The sequence below is a fragment of the Puma concolor genome, chromosome E3 (assembly GCF_028749965.1).
Source record: "Puma concolor isolate L17-30 chromosome E3, mPumCon1.1.hap2, whole genome shotgun sequence".
Taxonomy (NCBI): domain Eukaryota; kingdom Metazoa; phylum Chordata; class Mammalia; order Carnivora; family Felidae; genus Puma; species Puma concolor.
Window position 1 is genome coordinate 33,036,498 of NC_141682.1, and position 23,123 is coordinate 33,059,620.

Sequence of the window (23,123 nt, forward strand, 5' to 3'; positions counted from 1 at the left end):
GAATTATTCAGGGTATTTTTCTGTATGAATGCCTATGTCTTGAGTTAACATTGTCTGTAAATACCATATATAAAATTTGTAGATTTTTTTGAAATTGGAAAAGCACTCATTAAATAGTTCTACACACGTCCGTGTACACACACACACACACACACACACACACACACACACACACACCCCTACCTTAATGAAACAAAGTCCTGAGTGACTTTACACCTTTTAACTAACTGGCAAATTTGATCCAAATTCAAATTTGATCCAAACCTGGTGAATGGTTTGGAGCAGGTTGAATTCGGAGCCTCCTGTGAGGTGTGGGTTTATTTGGAAACCCCTATGCCGTGAAATACTTTGATCTACTCAGGTATTTGGGAAGTTTTTAGACTTAGTGGAGGTGAAGTAGGAAGACATCGTTTGTATGGAGAGGGGCAGAGGTGTGAAGGAAAAGGCGCTCCCCTGGGCGTTGAGATTTAAAACCTGTTGCTGGTCCCTCGACGGCCCGGACGCACGTCAAGGGGCGAGCTTCACTCTGGTCCTGTGCTGGACGGAGACGTCTGCCTCTCCGGCCCCTTCTCTGCACGGGTGGTTCCCTGTCGATAGAGGCGCGTGTTCTGAAAGAGACCCCGAGCCTCTTGATTCAGGCTTTTGGTGTGGCAGCTTCCTGTTTGGGGTGACGCGTCCGGCCGGGGCTCCTTGTGACTCACACTCCGATGCTTTCCAGGCCTGACGGCTGCGGGGTCGCCCCCTCGGCCCTCGCTGCGCCTCTCACGAGCTCCGCCCTATGTTTCAGATCACCGAAGTGGCCTTGGAGTACAACAACTGTCACGGGGACCAGGTGGTCGAGCGGCTCCTTCAGCACCTGCGGCGAGCAGACGCCCCGCTGTTCCGGTCTCTGGCGCCCGAGCCCCCCGCCCAGCTGCCGGACCCGTCGCCGATAGTGGCGTCCCCCTGCTGCAACACCGTGGTGCTGCCCCAGTGGCGCCCCGTCTCCAGGACCCACAACGTCTGTGAGCTGTGCGTCAACCAGACCACGGCGGGCCTCAGGCCCAGCTCGGCCGGCGTGCCGCAGTGCAGCTTTTTTGAGATGGCGGCGGCTCTGGATTCTTTCTACCTCAAGGAACAGACCTTTTATCACGTGGTGTCCCACAGTGTGGAGTGCAGCAACTTCCTGAGCTCCTACAGCCCTTTCAGCTACTACACTGCATGTTGCAGGACCATAAACAGGGCCGCGACGGGCTTCGTGGATTCTGTGCAAGGTGTCTTTGAAACCCCGGCCGTTGCGTTTTCTTCCCTGGAGGAGAAATGCCATGTTGAGACCCCGGGCTCCCTTCCTCACATTGAGGAGAACCGCTATCTCTTTCCTGAGGTGGACGTGAGCAGCACGAACTTCACAGGCCTGAGCTGCAGAACCAACAAGACCCTGAACATCTACCTTTTGGATTCGAATTTATTTTGGTTGTATGCAGAGAGGCTAGGGGCTCCGAGCGCCACCCGGGTGAAGGAATTTGCCACGATTGTCGATGTGAGAGAAGAGTCTCACTACGTCCTGGATCCAAAAGAAGCTCTTAGGAAGTTCACCCTAGGTACCGTGGGCGCCTCCCTTCCCCAGGCGTAAAAAGGATCCCTTAACCTCACACTGGGAACTTTCCTCCGGGGATGGCAGTACCCTTGGTCATGGGTGATGTCAGCTCTTTAGCTCATTTGAATTCTTTAGACTGCACTTGGTCATAGTTTTAAGAGAAGCTGGTTTTGTCTGTTAAGTGGACCGGAAACTTCCTGACTGCAAATTGTGGCTAAGTTTCTCATGCAGCCCCTTGGGGGGTGGGTAGAAGTCCGCGTTGCAAATTGGCGGTCCCTGTCCTGTTTGGAGGTGGGATGAGCTGCATGGGGTGGGAGCATCCTGGGGGCTGAGGAATTTGAGCCCTGACAGCGGGGTCCCTTCTAGAGGAGCTGAGACAGAAGGCACTGAACCCGCACAGCAGCCTGTCCTCCTTTTTGGCCCACAGGTTTGGATGTAGAAATTTCCAGGCCGCCAGACCTAATTTGTTCTGCCGCTGTTTGTACCTCCTTGAGAAATGCTGCTGTGACCTTGGGTGCCTAGACTGTCACAAACACGTGTCACGTTGCAGACCAGCAGAAACCACTTTTGGGGGTGGGGTGGGTAAGGCCCATTCTGGGAAAGCGTCCGGGAGCTCGACCTCGGGGCTCTGCGGTGGCAGCGGCTGTAAGGAACACCAGCTGTCCTGTTCCCGGGGCTCTGCTGACATCCTTGATGTCCACACGAGGAAGTGAGAATTCAAAAGCTGTGTTAGTTCAGCCTCACTGGAAATGTGGGGGAAGCCAGCGTTTGCCAGATGGAGGCAGGAGCAATTTGGTAGAGAGGGAAACCTTTCTTATCCAAATTTTAGAGGGTATGAAGGCAAAAGGAAACTCCAAGCCCCCTAAATAACAGTCCTTTTAGCTGTCTTCTTTTAAGCCCAGGTGAAGCTTGTTTTTTACAATGGCCACCTTTGGAAAGGCTCATGTAAATGTTGATTCTTGTCCTGTGTCAAGGTCTACATTATAAACATGAAGCTCCCGAGTGTTTAAAGGAACCTGTGACCTATCGCTTTATGAATTGCATTCTCTATCGTTACTGTAAATTACTCCTGATTGGTGTTTTCTAAAGTTACGTTTTGGTGTTCTGAGTTTTTCTAAAGTGAAACAACCCTGTATTTTTGAAGTGTTTATTGGACTTTCCCGAATTATGTTCAGTAACACACAAGCATTCAATGAGCTCATAATGTGTTCAATTTGAACTTGAGGGTAATCTGAAAGAAGCCTTCTTCAGATTTATTTTCCTCTCCCCTCCCTCCCTCCCTCCCTCCTTCCTTTCTTCCTTTCAGAGATAGAGTGCACAAGCAGGGGAGGGGCAGGGAGAAAGGGGGACAGAAGATCTGAAGCGGGCTCTGCACACACAGCAGAGAGCCCTCTGTGGGGCTTGAACCCGCGAACCATGAGATCATGACCTGAGCCGAAGGCAGACGCTTGACCGACTGAGCCACCCAGGCGCCCCGTAATTTCTTTTCCTCTTCTGTATCTGCTCTGAAATGTACATGTAGCTCAGCTCTTTGTCCTGGAGTTGGTGACAAAATTTGTAAGGGTCCTTGTGAAAAAGTACCTGTGTCTCGCTGGTTTGGAGAGTTGACTGTTAAGTCGGCTGTCTCTGGGGCAGTTTCAGAATTGAGGCTTCATTCACATTAGGAGATAATTTTTGGTTTTATGTTTCAGAAACATAGCCAAGTAAGTTATTCAGATGCAGATAATGAGTTCTCTTTAGTATGCACAGGACATCCTTCACTTCCTCCTCCCTCTGTGGAAAGTGTCACTCACTATTCGTTAGGACCTCAAAATGGAGAGAGGAGAGAGAGAAAGAAGGGACCCGCCGATCAGTGCTGCTCTAGACAGGTGCCAAGGAGTCTGAAGGCAGTGGGAGGGGAAAGCTGTTGGTTCGAGTTAGGTTTTTGGATTATTTGTGAGCCTTATGGGATTTTCCATGAAATGTAATTGAGTTTATTTTTCCTACACTTTCAAGAAAGAAACTTGAAGGACTTGAACAAAGCAAACAAAAACCACAGCTCCCCGCCTCAAGTATTAAACGCCTGTCACCTTCCAGTACCTTGTGGAGTTAGCCACATCTGTAGTGCTGTCTAAAGGTCTGAGCGTTGTAGGTTGAAGTCTCTTCGGGGTGGTGGCATGTCGATCGGGTGTCTGTTTGGGGACCAGCCCCATTAGGAAAAAAGAGAACTCCTGGCCTGTAAATCCTAGAGCCTGTGACTCCGCGTGGTGTTTTGGTAGCTAGATTACTGTCTGCCGAGGTCGCACTCAGAGCTGAACCTGGTGCCCCCCCCCCCGCCCCGGGCAGCCTCGTTCAGGGCGCTCCCTGTGGGCGAGGTGTTCAGAGTGCCAGCCTGTGAAGCCATCCCAGCTTTTACATGCAGAGTGTAAAGTAGGCCAGCTACTCCCTCTGTACTTCGCCAAGAGCTGATCTCATTTTCTCTTTATTTTTAGAGTCTTTTATTCAAAACTTCAGCGTTCTCTACAGTCCCTTGAAAAGGCACCTTATTGGAAGTGATTCTGCCCAGTTCCCTCCTCAACATTTAATCACTGAAGTGACAACTGATACCTTTTGGGAAGTGGTCCTTCAAAAACAGGTACGGAGTCGGAGGGGCACAAATCCAGCCACCTCCCCCTGGTGAGGTAGCTGCCGAAGCTGCGGGCGTCGGGGCGAAGGCTGGGTTTTGATAAGGCCCAGGTCAGTCGCGGGACGGTCTCCCTGCACGACATACGCGTTACCCGACGCTTCTCTCACCGCAGAAAGTCCTTAAGAAAGCACAGAATTGGAACGATGTGAAGCTGGAGATATTCCCTGGCAGGGGAGCAGTAAGCAGCAGCTCCTGAATGCCCGCTGGGTTCCGAGCGCGGTCGGGACACGCGTGCGCCCTTTGTAACCACCGTCTTCCCTTCCCCCAGGACGTGTTGCTGCTCTATTACGCACAGTGGTGCGGCTTCTGTCCATCCCTCAATCACGTCTTCATCCAGCTAGCTCGCCTCCTGCCGGCGGACGCTCTCACCGTGGCCCGGTAAGGAAGCCCCTCTGCCCGTCTTCGCTCTCTCAGCGTAGCCGTGTGGCTGGCGAGGGCCTGCCCGCTTTTCATAAACCTTGGGTGAGACTGGGTGCAGTTTGATTGTCAGCTTGAAGCCAGAGCAGAACCTCCTCGAAACCCGCATGCTCCCAGTGAGTTCTGAGTGTTGCTTCCGTGGTGCCAAGTGTGTGTAGCCCCGACCGAATTCCCGGGAGGGCGAGTGTGGGGGCGGCGCTGACCCCTCCCCGCCAGCGGCCGGCTCCCCGGAACCCCATGGGAAGGGTGCCCACGGAGCTCCGTGGCACGGTGGCCTCGGCCCGGTGAAAGGGGGCGGTCCTGACGTGCCACCCGCCAGCCCCGGGACCCAGAGCACATCCGTCCACCAGGTCTGGCCTCCCTCCTCACTCCTCACATTAGGAAGAAACACTGGTTGGTACCTTTGTGTTCTGGTTTTGTGATTCCGTGGGTACCGGATGTGGGCTCCGTAGTCAGCAAAACCGTTTTTAAATCACTGTTTTGTAGAGACAAGTCTGAAATGAAGACTGTTTGGATAGGTACTAAGCTGTTGGGCCGGGGGGGGGGGGGGTGCGGGGGGGCAGGTGGTGTTTAGATTTCAGCCTTCCAGACAGATTAGAATTCAGTACAAAGATTAAATCATAGGAAAAACAACAGAACATAGAATATTGAGTTTGCTAGTTTGAGAGATGGAAACTTCCCAAAGTGAAGCAGTTAAAAAAAAATAAAGAAAGATGGACAGATTGCACTAGAAAAGTGTGCAGTGAAAGACACCAGGAAAATAGGCTTAAGAAAGAAAGAAAAATAGGTACATTTTACAGCATCTCTGTTTCACCCGCTGGGTCTGCTCTGAGCAGCATAGAGCCAAACTGCGCCGTGAGAGTTTTCTTTGTACGTATCCTCTGACCTAATTGTCGCCGCACTCGGTGAAGCAGGCGCGGCTGTCACTCTCTTTTTACCGAGGAGGAGCCCGAGGCACAGAGAGATGGCGGTAATTTTCCCAGAGTCGCACAGACTGTAAGTGAGGGTCCGGGCTTCCTGGTCAGGCGCTCCTACTCTAGACCCTGAGAAATGACAAAGGTTTAAGGAGCTGCTGAGAAGAAAATGCGGTCAGTCCACACAGTGGAATGTTACTCGGCCTTAAAAAGGAGGCACATTCTGAAACCCGTTACGAGGTGGACAGACCTTGAGGGCGTCAGTGCAAAGTGAGATACAGAGATACGAAAGGACACGTCCTTTGCGATCGCACATATGCAGGGCACCCAGGGCAGTCACATTCGCAGAGACAGAGAGGAGATGGTGGGTGCCCGGGGGAGCGGGGGTGGGGGCTGTGCAGCAGGTAGAGATTCCCCAGTTTTTCAGGATGACAGAACGCTTCTGCAGTTGGGTGGTGGGGACGGCTGCACGGCATTATGAATGCACTTTGCACGACCAGACTGTGTGCTCAGGAGTGGTTCGGATGGCACGTTGTGTGTGTATTTTACCGCAGTGACAAATTGGGGGTCCGGGGAGAAACAGCCGAGAGGGACTCCTGTGTGAAGAAAAGACACGAATAGGCTTTTTCACGGCCGGAGGAGGAGAGTATAAGTAAGCAAGTGTGGAAGTTACAGCCTGATAAATGTAAATGGAAACAATAACAAAGTATCATTTACACTTATTAACAGATGCTTTGACGTGACAGAATCTTGTGTTAATAAAATGGAGTGAAATTGGCACAGAGAGATGGAGCTAATAGCAGAAGTGAATTGGCGTCACCTTTTTGGAAGGCATTTTAGCAACATTTGTAAGAAAGCACAAAAATTGTTATACATTTTTGACCCAGTTAATTTTACTTTGGGGAATTAAGGAACTAGGACTGGCAGAGAAGCATGAGCTAGTCACTCCCTGTAGCATTATTTGTATCTAATGGTAGAAGCACATCTAAGTAAATTACAGTTGGGCGTTTGATGGGATTTTTGCCCATTTATTAGAACAATGCTTTTTGTAGAATTATTGAAAAGAATTGCATTTGAAATATATGAATACTGCTCTTAACAACATGTGGGTATATACACCAAGCCTGAATGCGAATCCCAGAAAGAAGGCCCGATTGGCCCAATGGAATTCTGAGTGATATTTACAACAGTGTTTTTCTTTCAATTTTACATGATTTTGGAGTGAAAATCGGGAGGAAAAACAGTATTTGATGATAGGCTAGGGCGTGCCCTACCACTTGTTTAAAAAACGGAACTCTGACGTTTCAGGTAGGCTCGCCCAGGCAGAGACGGCAGTGCCGTTGAGTTGTTTAAAACCATTCTAAAGTGGTCACCCTTTTGGGCGAATGCGTGGCGCTGGTTGACGCCCAATGGCCACGATTCTCGGAGAACTACTATCAAGTTAACGATTCAGAAAGTCCCCACTTTTGTATGCATTATTTGTGATGGTTGATGTCCGAACCACCTGTCCGAATGGCCCTCCAAGGTCTGCGCCCTTCTTCGAGGACTACTATTTGTTTGTTTGTTTGTTTGTGTTTTTCGTTCCATCTGAGCAGTGCCTGCCAGCTGAGGTTGGGGGGGGAGCTGAGTGCCGGCTGCAGGAGGGGCCACTACCTGCTTCACCAGTAATGAACCCGAGGTTGGGTAATTCAGCACACGTGGCATTTTCCAGATTAGAAAATTAACCTAAAATCTGCTAAGAAAATGCGTGTTTTGTGGCCTCCGTCCGGAGTTACAAAATATAAAATAGAGATCACCTTTACTCTCCAGTTTTCTTACATCTTCAGAGGCTTGATGTATTTTGCACAATGATTTCCTTTTTCCAGAACTAGTCCAGGGATTTCCCTGCTTGCCCAGACCCCGTGAGGGGAGCGTGGACTGCTCCTGAGGTGTCAGTGAGGTGTTTTTCTTTTGAAAGTTCATTTTTACTCTCAGGACATGTCCCTTCTGCTCCGTAAGTTAAAGTGGAGAAAGTTGCATGTTCTGGAAGCATTGGTTCTTGTCCCCTGAGCTGCACCCAACCTGGAATAGTAGTACATTTACTCAGAGGGCCTGACCAGTATGGCCACGGAATATGCTCCAGGATCTTCATTTATTGGAGAAAGTTCTTTGAGGTCGGAGTGTCTTGGGCTGATCTTTTACTTACTCTCATCTTTCCCTCTGCCTTTGTCAGGATTGATGTATCTCAGAATGACCTTCCTTGGGAATTCATGGTTGACCGTCTCCCTACTATCTTATTTTTCCCCTGCAGCAGGTAAGTTTTTTCACTATTTTCGATCTTTACTCAATATTTGGGCAGATGGGATTCTTTTGAAAATGAAAAGGGTTTAAGGTGCCTCACAGAAATGAAATGCAAATCATTAGCTGTTACTAAACTATTTTGAATAAAATGTATTGTTAAAAAAATGTTCTATTGAGGGGAAAAAAAAAGAAAAAAAAATGCGCCATCAGGGACCCGGGGTAAAAGGGCTTTCGTGTCACGAGGTCAGAGGTGGTTTTTGGTAAGAACTTCACCCCTCCCACAGTGTTTTCACGAGCGTGCATGTGGCCGTCAGAACTCGTTTGCCTTCTGGGTCTTATGAGCCTCCAGTGGATGCCGAGATGGATGGCAAAGAGCCACGTTCACCTGGGCCAGACAGCAGCTCATCTCTTGAGCCCCCCCGGGAGTCAGGCCCTGGCTGACCCAGGCTTTCATGTGCGTCATTTTCCATCGAGTTCTCCTGATGCCCGGCTTGTCCCTCCTGTGCAAGCTGGAAATGGAGACGACTCCTCACTGTACCCCGTTCATGGGATTCAAGGAGCCTTCTCCCCACGTGTGCAGACTTCCGTGAACGTCTGCCACGGGGCTCTCCCCTTGATCTCTTCACATCGTGCAGGCGGACTCCAAGTCCAGTGATGACAGCAACTTCCCTGAAAGCCCGGCAGGCGGGGACGGGACCTAAGCAAGGAGGACGAACGGCCTAACTTGGCAATTAGTAAATGTTGGGTGCGGATGTTTTGCTAAAAGGGAAATGAACTCTTGGCCTTTAAAAGCCTGATAAACGAGATGTTCTGACCCCTTTTTAAAAAAAAAGATTCTCTTTTGTTTTCAAAAGGGTCCTCAGGGACCTAGTCACACGACTCTGATGGTATCTTTTTAGGGAAAAAGCATTTGCAGGTTACTCTAACGAGGTCCTTAATTCATGTATGTGGTGTCTCCTGTTTTAATTTCCTGCCCTCAGTTTTACTGTTCATGGCAGCCACTGCCATACTTTTTATTTCTCTTTTTATTTCTCATAGATACCTAATCATTTCCTTGTTGTTTCCTCTTTATCTCAAGGAATTTTTGCTGGAATACTTCCTGGGGTAGTAGGGTCCTGTCACATCATGTACTAAAAACAGAGCGTGACTCATCCTGTTGTGCTGACTGTTGTCATGAGCTTCTTTCCTTCTAAGAAATAAAGTGCTGCACAGTCAAGGAATCATGGACCATAAAGCAGTTTCATCTGTGTGGGATGGATGTTGGGCAGGAAGTTTAATGAAGCATGGTTTTCGAATTTCAAACATAGTTTGGAAAAGTATTAAAGTCCTAACACCCAGCAGGTGCCAGCAGCTAGAATGCATGAGTATGTCTTGAGCGAGACCGAAAGAGATACACCGAGAATTGGTGACGGGGTGTGTGTTGGGGGACTGAGTCAGGCTGGAGTGCCTTGCAGTAGAAAGTTGCCTGATTGTCCATGTGAGGATGTGCATTGGTGATCCCTGCAGCCCCTTAGTGTTTTGTTTTTAGCTTTTTTAATGTTTGTTTATTTTTGAGACAGCACTAGTGAGAGAAGAGCAGAGAGAGAGGGAGTCACAGAATCCGCAGCAGGCTCCAGGCTCTGAGCTGTCAGCACAGAGCCCGATGCGGGGCTGGAACCCACGAACCGTGAGATCGTGACCTGAGCCGAAGTCAGACGCTCAACTGACTGAGCTGCCCAGGCGCCCCTGCGGCCCCTTAGTATTGGAAAGTCAAGAATGTAAATACTGAACGTGAGAAGAGTGTCCAGCTCTTTGTTTTATTCTTTTTTTTTTTTTGGGGGGGGGGGGGCAGAGAGAGACAGAGCATGAACGGGGGAGGGGCAGAGAGAGAGGGAGACACAGAATCGGAAACAGGCTCCAGTCTCCGAGCCATCAGCCCAGAGCCCGACGCGGGGCTCGAACTCACAGACCGCGAGAGCGTGACCTGGCTGAAGTCGGACGCTTAACCGACTGCGCCACCCAGGCGCCCCATGTCAAGCTCTTTGTTAACGCAGAGAGCTTGGTAAACCAAAAAAACCTCATTACTGCTCTGGAATGGAATTTTCCTTATTTCCTAAAAGTAAAGAGTAGTCGCAAGAGAAGCGAGCTCCCCGTTAGCTGGTCCAGATTGAATGAGTGCTCAGGTTACTCAGAGGGTGTGAACAGGCAAAGGGTGTGAGCTGACCGCTGGCAAGAGAGGAAAGGAGAGATCCCTTTTTCACGGTGACTGTGCTTACGTCATCTTCAGTGAAAAGAATGCAAACGCATATGTGCGTTTTGCTAAGAGCAGCCTGCCCACACACTAGGTTACGTGCGCAGTAAGTAGGGGAGTGTCAAGATGTCGACAGTTACTTTGGAGGAGGATTCCAGGTGATGGGGGAGGGGGTGCCTCGTTTGCCGTGCACATTGCCTCCAGCCAGCACGTGTTTCACGGTCCTGGAACAGAAGCCACATGCGAGGGCTTGTCCTCTGCCACAGGGCGCGCCCTGGGCCGCCTCCTGCGCCCGCTGGCTTTCCTGTGCAGGTGCATCAGAGAGCCGCTCTTCCTGCCACCACCGCGTGTGACGTTTCAGAATCGAGGCGCCCTGGCACGCGCCTGGGTGAAGACGTCACAAGGATGGGCTGGTTCATTCTAGCCTGTGCCCTGGCAAGGACCGGGCCTCTTGAGAGGAGCAGCCCGCCCGGCCGCAGTAGCAAGGCCCCGTCTTTGGAGAAGATGCCTTACACCCTCGGTCAGGTTTTTATTTGGCCCTTTAGGTGCTAGAGCTGCGTGAACACACGCCTAGGGAATTCCGAAGGGAGTCGGACCGCGGGGCCATTTCCGAAATGATTCTTTCCTGGGGAGTTTGTTCACACCTGTGTCCTTGCTACTTGTAAGAAGTGGGAAAGCACTTCAGCACGCGTGTTAGGCAGACTCACGGGGATGGCGCCCCGAACTCTGCTCTGAAATAGCGTGCTTACAGAGGTCGTTTTCAGTCACGTGAAGGTCTCCCACCCACGCTCCGGTCCCTCGGCAGCCCCCTCCCGGGGCAGTTCGGGTACTCTGCCCTGTAAGACCGGGTTTGCGCCGCCTAGGCGGGTCTCGGCGCCGATCCGGCCTCTGCTCATCCTTCCCCACCTGCACCCCACAGACACCAGGTGGTTTGTAGTCGTCGAATGGCTGGGAGGGCGCAGTCGAAGAAAGCTTCTGGAGGTTAAGGAAACCGTGTTTTAAAGTAGGGTGTGGTTATATATTTACTCTGAATATTTGACTTTTCCATTTCCCTGAGTGTGCTATAAAATGGGGCATATGCGATTTTAATTTTCCTGGGATACTTATTTCATTGGGAAAGAGCTCCCCATCAGCAGAACACCTTTTGTCTTAGGTATTTGGCCCCTGGCTTTGTGTGTGGCGAGGGCTCGTGAGCTTGTAATGAGTGGTTTCTGGTTGGGCTTTGAAAGAACAGTATGATCGATTTTAGGCTAACGCTCAGCTTTCAGGTAACTCGTGCCCTCCTTCCAACAGTCCCGTGAGGGCAACAACACTCTCGTCACCCCTTCCACGGGTCAGGGGGTGCAGGGGCGCAGAGAGGCCGCCGGGCTGGGCACTCACGACGGTGGGCGGCAGCCTTACAGGTCTGCCTGGCAGGTGGCCCTGCCTCACCCCCGTTGCTTTAGGACAACGTAGCTGCTCTTTGCCCACCTTGTGCGTCAAGCTGGTGGCTCTGATGTAGTGCGGCCGGATTGTGCATACACAGGTCACTACACACGCCGGACATTTTGGTCATCAGGCAGTTAAATGATAACTTCTCAAAAGGAATTTTCTGCATCAGGGCTTGCAACAGAGTTTTGGGGAAAACCCCCTTCCTACCTCACTTTGCTTCCTTATTCTGTGCTCTCAGGGCGGGGCAGCCTTCCTTTCTCACAGTCCCTTGGTGGGTCTGTTTGACCGGAGTCAGGGCCTGAGTGACACTTCGCCCATTTTGCTAATAACAATGTCTCCAGATGTTGCCAGATGCCCGTGGCAGGGGGCGGGTTATAGTCTCCCCCAGGTAAGAACTCCTGCTCTGAATAACGTGTCCTACCGGCTGGCTGAAGAAATCTGGCTGAGTGTTCAGTCTTCATTTCACCAAGCACTTTGACGGCCACGGGGTGACACAGGTGACGTCCTGCCTGGGGACGCCCTTCGTTACCGGCCACTGGGCCTCCCAGAGCTCGAAGAGGCCCCTCTGCCCACACGCTGCCGGTGCCCTCTTGGGCCTGGGAGCTCCTTGTCTTGCTTAGAAGGTTGTTAACAGAAACTGAGCTCTTTGTCCTGGGAACAGACACGCAGTTGAGATAAGCGGCCTTAATTACAGAACAAGCACAGGCGACAGGCTCCACCTTGTAGAAACATTTTTGTCCAGATAACATTTTCCTTGCTGACTTCTGGTAAGTAAAATCCTCAGAATGTCTCCTGGTGGGAAGCCAGCGGCCTGGCCTCCGGTGGCAGTGCCGTCCGGACGGAGCGTGTTGCAGGGCTGTCCCCTCTGACTCCTTTCCCTCTCTCTCCAGGAAGGACCGCAGTGTGAAGTACCCCGAAGACCTTCCCATCACCCTTCCCAATCTGCTGAGGTTCATCCTGCATCACTCGGACCCGGCTTCTTCCCCTCGGAGCCGGGCTGATCCTCCCACCAAAGAGTGTGTTCAGAGCGAGGCCGTCTTCCAGCAGGGGCACATCTCCCACTTGGAGAGAGAGATCCGGAAGCTGAGGGCGGAGATCGGCGCCCTGCAGCGGGCGCAGGGGCAGGTGGAGGCCCAGCTCTCGAGCGCGCGCAGGGACGGGCACCGGCTGCTGCGGCAGAAGCAGAGCCTGGAGGCGCGGCACGGGCTGCTCCGGCTGCACAGCGAGCAGCTGCGGGCGCTGGCCGAGCGCAAGGCCCGCGAGCTCGAGGAGCTGGCCCGCAGGCTGCAGGAGCTGGCCGACGCCTCGCAGGACCTCCTCACGGAGAACGCGTGGCTCAAGATCCTGGTGGCCACCATGGGGCGGAAGCTGGAGGGCCGGGACGGAGCGGAAGAGCTCGCTCCCCCGCGAGAGGCCCGCCCCGACCACCCCGAGCCTTCAGGTCCCCCCCGGCTCCCGGGCAGCGCCCCTCCGCCTCCCAACGTCAGCTCCGCGCCGGCGTCCGAAAGGAGTGATGAGAACAGGACGGGCTGACTTGTAAAACGACACGAAGAAATCTGAGGAGAAAGCTGTACGTTGGGAATATATTTATGCAAATTTTATTGAAATTTATTGTAAATAAAGATTTTCTCAGTGGTCTAGAAAATCACGTTGAGTGTCATTCAGCTTTTCTTGAACAGGGATGACATCCCTCCGCTCATGGCACAGATTTGGGAGCTTTGAGACGGAAGCAGTAGCCCAGCCCGTTTGAAGATGCGGCTGAAACGTCGGTCGGCGTCTCCGCGGCTCAGCCACAGGGTTCCCTCCCCACCCCCCCTGTTGCTTCTGTGAGGACTCGCGGGATGAAAGGCTGATTTCCTGACCGGCCCGTTGGAAGACCTCAGCACAACAGTCGGTCTCCTGAGAGAGAACCGAATGAGAGGCCGTGACTAAGCCGTGTGGTTCGTGGCTCTGGCCTCTATGCTAAAAAAAAAAAAAAAGTAGCTGTCGATCCAGGAACAATGAGCGCTATTATGTGGTGGTTCTCGGCCTCTCCAGGCACTCCCAATGGCCCCACAGAGACCCCCCTCCCCGCCACTGGTGCCCCACTGTGCCTGTGACCGTGACCGGGCACCCACCCACCACCACGGCAGGGATGTCACCCCTGGCAACCGGGGCATCGTGGGACCGAGGACCCGCCAGGAGCGGAACCCAGGACAAAGTGGCGGTTCATGGTTTCAAAACCCAAACCTCCCTGGGACCACCCCGGTCGGGGTCAGCCCCGGGGTCCTCGGCTCCCCAAGGGGACGCAACCTGGGCGTGTGCTGCTGGCTGGCTGCGGGAAGGTGAGGTAGAAAGCCTGGAAGTTCTGAAATGCGGGGAGAACGGATCAGACACCCCAACGCCTTCCACGTTTGTCTGGAGGGCCCTTCAGCAAGCCAGCCATCTCCCTGATCTCCTGCCCAGCATCTTGGAACGAGCTGGCCCCCTCCGGCCCCCCGGGGCTCCGAGGGGGTCTTGCCTGACTTCTCAGGCTCGGCCATCCCCATATAGGGGCCCACATCTCTCCTGGGCTAAATAAGGCCCAGCCGCCTGTCTTGCCTGGGCTCCTGGGTAGCCCCCTGGGGCATCTCATTCCTGCCTTCAGCTCACCCGGCTGAAGAGCTACCCTCCTCCCTCCCCCCGAGCTGATACTTCACGTTTGACCCCCAGTTTAAGTGCCGCCAAAATGAAGTGTTCCCTAAGCTCCTTCCTTGGGGGTTCCAGAAAGTAGATGAGTTCAACATGCTTTGTTGAAGAGACTTGGTGAGGCCAGAGGAGCCTCGGCCAGCCTGAGCAGGAGGCCAGAGCGTGGGAGGGGGAAGGGGTGGGCTGGGAGTGGGGTGGAAGCCGCCAGGGCTCCCAGGTGAAGCCCGGGCCGGCCCCCAGTTTACTACGAAGGATGCCTACACAAGCCACATTTTAATCACCATAGCTGAGGATGTGCTTCGGGATTGGGATTCACAATCTTAGCGAGTTCACCCAAGAGGGACGCCTTGGGGATGCAGGCTTTGGGGGTGCCGGCCTCACCGAGACAGCCACCAACTCACCTTCGTGGAAACCCGGTCCTGAACCTGACACTCTCTCCCCTCCCCCCCACCGCACCCTCCCCCAGGCGCCCTGTACCAGGGGGCCGTCAGGCAGGTGATGTGCTCACAACCCTGGGCCGCACTCGGGGCTCTCCGAGGCAGGTCGGGGTACTCTCCCAGGTGGCCCGCCAGGGAAGGAGGGGCCCCGGACCCAGCAGGTGGGTGGTACTCTGAGAAGAAAGGAAACTAATGTGTGAACGGGGGAGGGAAAAACCCCCCGAACCTCCCCCCACCCTCCAGTGCAGAAAATACTAAATACAACAAACAAAAAAGCACGAGTTCCTCTTTCCCGGGTGGGCTGGGTTTCAGATGAAGGTCGGGGCATTGGGCTCTGGTGTTTCCAGCGAAGCCTGCGCTAAGTGACGCCGGGGAGGGGGACAGCACGGGGTGGGGGCAGGGGGGAGAGCATTCGGCCTGCTCGAGAAACTGCTCCGCCGCCAGGCCGCCCGGCAGCCCTCGGGACGCATGCCCTGACTCGTCCTTCACTGGCTCACCAGCGGCAGCAGCCTCCTTGCAGTAACTCTGCTCTCAACAGGAACTGGTCTCCGGCGACCGAAGCAGGGGCGTGTGGTTCCTCCATCCGTTGCCAGCCAAGCAGAAATCCCCACAGCACCCCAGCTGCTGAGCCACGACGCTGAGAACGGACGGGTCACATCCTCTGCCTGCACACGCCCGTGTGGAGACCCCTGCGCCGTGCACCGCAGGCCCTCCCGTGTCCCAGGCCCCCGCCCCCGGCGGAGCCTTGCGTCGGCTCATCATCGCTACGGTCGGTCCCACGTGCTCTACACGGGATCGTTAAAAATCAGCAAACGAGGCTCTAAGCACATGCTTCCGGGGCCTATTTACACTTCGGAGGGTTGTGAGTCCCCGCGTTACAGAAGTAGCTCCGTCCGGAACAGGCTCAGCTAAACATTCAAGTAACAAGAGCACTACGGGGTCGAGAGCCCCGGCGAGGTCAGGCCTGCCCACTGCCTGCAATGGGCAGTCCCACCAGGAGGCCGAGGGGACGCCCGGGGCCACCGGGTCCTGGCTCAGGACGGCCGGGACGTCGGGAGTCCGTGCATGCGGTGACGAAGCCCGGCGAGGCCGTGCCAGCAAGCGTCAGCCCCGCCTCTCAGTGGCCCCCGCCCGCGCCTCCACGCTGGCTGCAAGCGGGCCTGGGGGCCTCGGCATCCCGCCTCAGCCATGGACTTCTGGGCCGCTGGGGGTCAGCTTGGCCTTCCTCTCCACGCACGGTCCCTTGGCGGAGTACTGCACCAGCAGGAAGGGCTCCTTGGTCTCGCCATCCCCCACGATGCTCTCCTCGTCTTCCGACTGGCTGATGCGCTGCAGCCGCAGGTAGCACCAGCAGCCCAGGATCAAGGCCCCCAGGGCCGCGATGGCGATGAGGATGACGATGACCGTGACCACGCCCGTGGTGGGGCTGTGGTCCATAATAGACATGGTCAGCGCCTGGGGATGCTTCCGCGGGAGGAAGCTCGCAGGGCGGTCGGCTCAGCGAGGCTGGAACTCAGGCTGGACGCAAGGGCCCTGGAAGACAAAGCAGGGGTGAGGCGCCAGCGGGACCCCGACAGCTCACGGGCTCGGGGTGGGGGACAGGGGCTCTCCCACGGGGTCTCTCTGTAATCAGATCTCAGGCCTGACCACCCTGCCCTCATCCCAGTGAAAGACACTGGGAAATGACATCAGTCCCTCTCTCAAACAGGCGGCATGGGGAAGTCACCCAGTCTTCTGGAACACCTGGGAGAGGGAGCTGCAGCCGGCCTGGGAAGAGCCCGAAGCAGCCCGGTCCTGGACCGTGGAGGCACTCAGGACGGCTCTGGGGAGGGCAGGGAAGGGCGGGACAGAGCGGACCCCACGGGCTCCAAGCTCAGCGGCAGGCACAGGACCCAGACTGCACACGGGTCAGTACACCAGTGCCTGTCACTACAGATGCATCAGGGCCACACCAGGGACACAGGGGACCTGGTGTCCGGATGCTACGTTGGGCGGGGTGGGTGAGACCCAGGGAGGCGAGGCGGAGGCTGAGCTGGCAAGAGGGGCCGGCCCTTGGGGAGGAGCGTTCCTGGCAGGGGAGTGGCGTCTTTGAAGGCTCTGAGGCAGGAGAGGGCCTGCTGCTGAGAGGGCACAGGAGCCGCAGGCGGTGGGCAGCTGGACCCGAGGCATCAGCTGGTGCCGGTGGGCGGCCGGACCACCGTCGGGACGCTGCAGGCTCAGACCAGCCCCTCCGCCTCGCGGGGCCTCGGGGTCCTCCTCTGTTAACGGGGCTGGGGACTGGCACAGGCGGCCGGCAGCGGGAGGCACAGCACATACAAAACACCCAGACTCTTCCAGTGATGGTGGGCGAGGCTGGAGGTGCTGAAGCCAGCGGGCTCCCCTGGGTCCCAAGACCCTGCACTTTCTGGCTTCTCCTCCTCACCATACACGAACCAAATGATAGTGACTCGCACCCGACTGGTGTGAGGGTGGGGAAAAGCCCGCGCCCGCCGGGCACGCGGTAAGAGCCAGCGGCGGGATCCATTTCTCTGGTAAGAGGGACGTCAATGCAAGGACGCAGCACTGGACGGGGAGGTTTTCCCTCCAGACAGGATGGAACTTGACGTCCTTGAGCAGTCACCGCCTTAATTAGAAATGGTTCTCACCCACACCAGGGAGACTCCCCGCCCGCCCAAGGCCAGGCTAGCCTGAAGGTCAGAGGCAGCTAAGTCCACGCCCCTGGGGTCTGTCCTGGGACCGGGGCCCCCCGAGTACGGCCCTGCCACCGGTGCTCACATTTGCAGAGGCGTCCTGGGCAGGGGGGGTGGCACTGTCCCTGCAGTCTGCCCCCTTCTTCCCACCTGCAGGGTCAGGCTGCTGTGGTCACGGTCAACAGGCTCCCTGGCCCACCTGTACGGGTCCACTGTAGCCAATGCCCGGTCCCCCAGAGGAAAAGCCCCGAGTCCTTACAGTGACCTACAGGGCCTGACGGGACGCATCCCTACCTGCTGCTTCTCCCTAGCCACAGTGACCCCACCGCCTCTGACCTCCAGGCCTTTGGCCCCGCAGGTCCTCCTCTGCCCCAACGCTCTGCTCCCCTCGCCCTTGTCCAGTGGCTCTCAGCTGGGGTGACTGGGCCTCCCAAGGGACATTTGGCAATGTCTGGAGACATTTTTGCCGTCACCACTGGCTGTGGGGGTGCTATTGCTATGGAGTGGGCAGAGGCCAAGGATGTGCTAAACATCCCACAGTGCCCTCCACGAACAGAGATCGGGCCCCAAACATCAACAGTGTGGATGGAGGGTGAGAAGCCCTGATGCTGTTGACGCCAGCTCGGGGGGCAGGGGGGACGCCTTCCAGGCTCCGCAGTCCAGCAGGGAGAGTCCAGGAGGGTCTCCCTGTTCCTCAACTGCACCTGCTCTCCACCCCCCCCCCCCCCCACTCCCTCCAGGGTGCTTGCTTCAGTGCGCAACCCTGGCTCCCACAGCACGGCCATCTGGTTAGCACTCGCCTCCCCCATCGGGCTGTGTGCTCCAGGAGGGGCCCTGCACACTTCTGTGCTGCCAAGTGCACAGGCTTATCCTGGCTTGTCCCCCGTCCTCGGCAGGGCTGCCATTGGCTCCCACAAGCCCTCTCAGCCTGTCCCCCCAGGCCTCCAGACGGGACAGGTAGCCCCCCGCCCCCTCCGCACACCCTGAGATGGCCTGCCAGCTGGGCCAGGGAACCTGTCCCCACCCCCAGGCTCTCCTCCTGCTAGGGAGGACAACCACGTGCCTTGTCCCTCTCCCCGGACCTCTTGTGTCCAGGGCCTGCTGGGGCACCTGCCTTCCCACCAGGCCCCCGGACAGGAAGACAGCGCGGTGTATCAATTCAGAAGGGGAAGTGTGTGTGTGTTTGGGGAGTGGGGGTGGTTTGGGGGCAGGAAGTGGGAAATCAAACAGTGGCAGCAAGGTGGAGGGTGGGGGGACCCCAGGGGCCGAACCTGCCGGGGGGCCTAGGAGGCACCTACAAGTCCAGGGGGAAGCCAAGTGGCCCCTGGACTGATGAGGAAACGGAGACAGCAGCAGCCCCAGTTTAAAGAGACCCTACGAGAGCAGTGGTGACCTCCAAGACGTGTCTGCTGCACCTGCCCCAGGCCAGGAGGACTGGGCAGAGCCAGGTATGGGCCTCTCCCCACCATGAGCATAGAGCCGGGTGACCAGGCCATGGTCATGACCGGCCTGTGCTCCCTGGCACCCCCCCGGAATGCGTTTGCTTATTCCCTCATTCACTCGGCAACATTTACTGGGAACTGATTAAAAAACAAAAAATCTCACCGCGTCATCCGCTGCTCAGAATCCTCCCTGGCATCAGCAGAGAATCAAAAACCCCTGCCCCCCGCCCCCCCCCCCCCGCCTTCCCACCTCAAGGCCTCTGAACTTTCTGTTCCTTGTGCCTGGAATGTTCTTCCTGGATTGTCCCATGACTGGCCCCTTCCTATTATATGGGACTTCCTCTGCAGGTGCCTCTGGGAAGATATCTTCCCAGACCACCCTGGCTCCAGATGCCCCGCAACCCCATGCCTGCCACCGCCTTGCACAACTTTGTGTTATTCCCTAGGGCTCCCTGCTACCTGAAGTTCTCTTGGGTCAGAGAACGTGCCGCCTTGGCAGACTCTGAGTCTGTAAGCAGAGGGCATTGTCCATCTTGCCCACGGCTGATCCCCAGCCCTATTCTCAGCACACAGCAGGCGCTCAATAAATGTCTGCTGAGAGTTCCGAGCCTGGGGACAGAGTGATGAGATAGAGGGGCCCCTGCCCTCATGGGGATCATGGTCAGCAGCATCCCCCCCCCCCCCGCCCCGAGCCAGCTCTCCAACCCAAAGCCACTACTGGGACCCTACGCGTGGGTCCCCGCACCTGTCCCAACCGACTCCTGCCAAAGGCTGGCAGCCTGAGAGTGAGGGCAGAGGCATCGTGTGCAGGTGGATCCACAGCAGGCCTGAGCCCATGAAGGGCAGCTGCCTCCACGTGCTGGGGGGCAGGGAGAGGAGGGGGCCACCGAGAATCAGAGCCCAGAGGAAACCTGAAGCATGAGGGCGGCTGGCTGGTTCCCCCTGCACCCCCTTTGGCCCGGGCTGGACCCCACCTCTCCTGGACTTCCCTCATGCCCTTCTGAACCAAAGTAGCTCCTGCAATCAGCAGACGCCTCACCCTGATCCAGGAAAGCCCACGGGGTGGGATCAGGAGGGCCACAGCTTGGGCCGGGTGGATGCCCGGGATGGCGTGTGGGAGACCCGGACCCCTGAGAACGATCATCAAGGAGTTAACATTCATTCCATATGTTTAATCCTCCTAACGACCCTGCTCACCGGTCTCAACCCCCCCTTTACAGATAAGGAAACTGAGGCACAGAGAGTTCGAGTAGATTGCTCAAGGGTGAAGAGCCAGAAAGCAGGATGTGCCCCCAGAAGTGGAAGCCCAGGCGACCAAAGGAAGGGGTCTTCCAAATGCAGAGGATGGGGCCAGACTGGTGAGGGGGTGGGGGCGGGGGTGGGGGAGGGGGGGTGGGCAACAGAACGTATTCCCTCGTCCCCCACCTCAGCAGCACGTCCTCACGAGCTCCCTCGGTCAGGACAAAGATCAGCACTGGAAACCTGAGGCCATCTGGATTCCCTGGAACATACAGGACCAACCCTCCACCCTCCCCACTCTGCGGACCCCCGGCCCTGCCTCCTTCGACCAGGGTGGCCTGTCCCTCAGGTCTCCCCCACAGCTCCTGCAAAAACAGGCTCTGAAGCCCCGCCTCCCAGTCTACTGAGGCCGCCCCCCTGAGCCCCCCATTCCCTGCCCCCTCTGCCCACCAGCAGGTTCAAAAGGACAGTCCCCACCTCGGCCACCAGCAAGCTGAGGGCAGATGCCTTTCACTGTCCTGCTCTCCCTCAAAGGCCCACAACTGAGGTCTTCCCCAATGTAGCACTGGGGTCCAGTTACCTGCCTCTTCATGGGACCCCAAAACGGAGCCTTAACCCCAGTCCACGGGTGACCTTACACGCTCAGGCCCAGGGGGGCCATGGCTAGCAACAGGATTCACACCCCCACCGCCCCCGCCGCCTTCCCCCCTCTACTGGGAGCTGTTCTGACCTAGCCACGCAAACTGCCCCGCATGGCCTCAGTTTCTCAGGGTGCAAAGTGGGAATGAGGCCCTGACCTCACCCCCCAGGCTGTGGGGAGGATGAGCGGTGATAAGCAATGGGAAAACGGAAGGGCCATGGGGCCATGGGGTTTGCATGTCACCAGGCACCACGCCTTCCTGGTGCCACAGGGAAGACAGTGAGCCCTTGGGACCACCTCCGCCTCCTGTCCCCAAGGACCTGCCTCCCAGGAGGGTACAGAGCCCGGTCCGGGCCTGTAACCACACACAGCCTCTTCCTCAAGGGCACCTGCCACCTTCTCGCCTAACTGGGCATATCACGAGTGTCACCCCGCCCAGCAGGACACCAGCTCGCCACCCCAACCCTGCAGCCTCCATCTCTGGGACGACCCTGCTTACATGGGCCCCTGTTTACAGTGCTTGTGGCACTGCCCCTAGGGGTTACGCCATACCCTGCGACAACAAAGCCATCTATCTGCCAGGTGTGCCAAGAAACCAGACTCTGCCCCTTGGGGGGGACCCCAGTTCACAAGCCAGAAACATCTCCTGCCTGGTTTTCCGATTAGGAACACAGGATTGCAGGGAGGACGCAGCTGAAACATCTACTCCGTGCCAGGCCCAAGCAGGCGCGGGGACCCAAGGGTGCATCCCGTGAGGTTCCTGCACTCCAAAACCCAGGATCGAGAGCAGCAGGGATGCCGATGGGAAACTAACCATCACGGGGCTGTGCCCAGCCACGTAGCCAGTGTCCCCTCAGCCTCCGTCACCCACCCAACCATACCCCAGCCCCCCCGAAGAGGAAGCTGGCACCAGAACCCCCTAGGTTCCCCGCGGGCAGAAGAGGAAGCTGGTACAGACTGAGCCGAGGGACTGCCCCAAGGTCAGTCTTGGTCTTGCGTGGCCCAGGCCTGAGGCTCATGCCCCCACCCTGTGAATCAGCCACTGGTCATTCTCACAGGGTCAGCCACTTGGCCCAACGACTCTGGCAATAACAGTAGATGCTGAACAAAAGTTGGCAATGATTACTTTGTGCTAGACGCTGAGATGCTGAACGCTTCACACGGATCAGCTCTCCTTTCAGCCTCAAAACAACCCTAGTGTTATCACTATGCCCACTTTGCAGATAATATGCGGCTCAGAGAAGTTCAGTCAATTGCCCAAGGTCACACAGCTCAGAAGTAGCCGCAGAGGGATTCAAACCCAGGCAATCTGCATCTGGAATCCCAGATTTCAACCCTAACAGGGAAATATCATATTCTTGACCCCCACCTCCCCACTCCCCTGCCTCAGGCCCAGGTGAACCCCTGTCCCACCGGGGCAGGCAGAGTGAGGAGGGCTCGATGCTGGGGACACAGGGATGACAGGCGCCCAGCAGCTACCGCGTGCCTAGCGCGGTCGACGTGCAGGCGCGGTGCCAGACGAGCTCCACGCACCCTCTCATTTAACCCTGCCAGGCGACGCCATCTCCACCCCTCCACCAAGGAGCTGAGTGAGGCTAGAGGGACGAAGGGGCTCAGCCTACTGGGGGACAGCTGGAGGGGGAGAGACAGCTGGAGAAGCGACTCCAGTCTGCCCGCCCGGGGGGACGGAGGGGGGGGCCCACTATACCCAGTCATGCCCACGCCGCGCAGTCATTGCCGATGGAACCCGGCACCAAATGCTGCGGCCCGTCCTCAGTTTCCCCACTTGCGAAATGGGCGCCAGACGTCGCCAGCAGCCGCACTCCCACCCCTAACCCCCGGAGCCCTCCGGACCACCCTGGGGGATGCCAGGACGCCCGCCTTCTCCGTTAATTTTAAATATCCCGAGGAGCCCGGCGGCCGGCATGGGGCGCGGAACTGCGGGCCGCGGTGGCGGGCATGCAATGGGGGTGAGGGGAAACACCCGCTCCCCGCAAAGCGGCCGCCGCCCCCCGCCGCCTCCTTTGTCCCGATCTCGCCGCAGCGCAGCGGACAAAGAACCCCCGCCCGCGGGCGCGGGCCCCCCGGAACAGACCCTCCGCTCCCCCCCGCAGCCGCGCCCCCGCCCAGGCCGTCCCTCCCCCGCCGCGGCGACCCCCACCCCCACCCCCACCCCGGCCCGCGGCCAAGCCGCCCCTCGCAAGCCCCCAGCCCATCGGGGGCCGCCCCTTCCCCTCCCGCACGTCCCCGCCCGGTCCCAGCGCCCGGCCCGTCGGGCTCCGCTCACCATGGCGCCGCCCGCAGCCCGGCCCGATCGCCCCGCGGCAGCCCCGCGGGCCCGGCTCCGCCCGCCAGCTAGCCCGGTCCGGCCGCCGCGCACCGTCGGGACGCTGGAGCCCCCGCTCTGCGGCGGGCGGAGCATCTGCGGCTCCGCCCCGGCGGGAGGCGTGGCCCGCTGGGAGCGGCCAATGGAAGCCCGCGCTGGGACGGCGGGG

At 57.0% G+C, this 23,123-nt stretch overlaps 2 protein-coding genes across 2 annotated transcripts in view; one reads left to right on the top strand and one right to left on the bottom strand.

Annotated features, from left to right (window-relative positions):
* TXNDC11 (thioredoxin domain containing 11) overlaps positions 1 to 13,161 on the top strand; it is a 60,210-nt gene extending 47,049 nt beyond the window's left edge. Inside the window, exons 8-12 of the mRNA XM_086691217.1 lie at positions 788 to 1,580; positions 4,048 to 4,190; positions 4,510 to 4,619; positions 7,785 to 7,865; positions 12,404 to 13,161. Coding sequence (XP_086547343.1) covers positions 788 to 1,580; positions 4,048 to 4,190; positions 4,510 to 4,619; positions 7,785 to 7,865; positions 12,404 to 13,046 — 1,770 coding nt within the window. The 3' untranslated portion in view covers positions 13,047 to 13,161. The remainder of the gene's footprint in view (positions 1 to 787; positions 1,581 to 4,047; positions 4,191 to 4,509; positions 4,620 to 7,784; positions 7,866 to 12,403) is intronic.
* Positions 13,085 to 23,069, bottom strand: SNN (stannin). Its single transcript, XM_086691218.1, has 2 exons — positions 22,916 to 23,069; positions 13,085 to 16,150 (listed from the first exon to the last, which is right to left on the bottom strand). The coding sequence occupies exon 2, from the start codon at positions 16,061 to 16,063 to the stop codon at positions 15,800 to 15,802; it is 264 nt and encodes an 87-aa protein (XP_086547344.1). The 5' UTR covers positions 16,064 to 16,150; positions 22,916 to 23,069; the 3' UTR covers positions 13,085 to 15,799.
* Positions 23,070 to 23,123: the final 54 nt, after the last annotated feature.

What these genes read in the sequence shown, in the direction of transcription:
- SNN (XM_086691218.1), bottom strand. Translation starts at nt 16,063, where the DNA reads ATGTCTATTATGGACCACAGCCCCACCACGGGCGTGGTCACGGTCATC.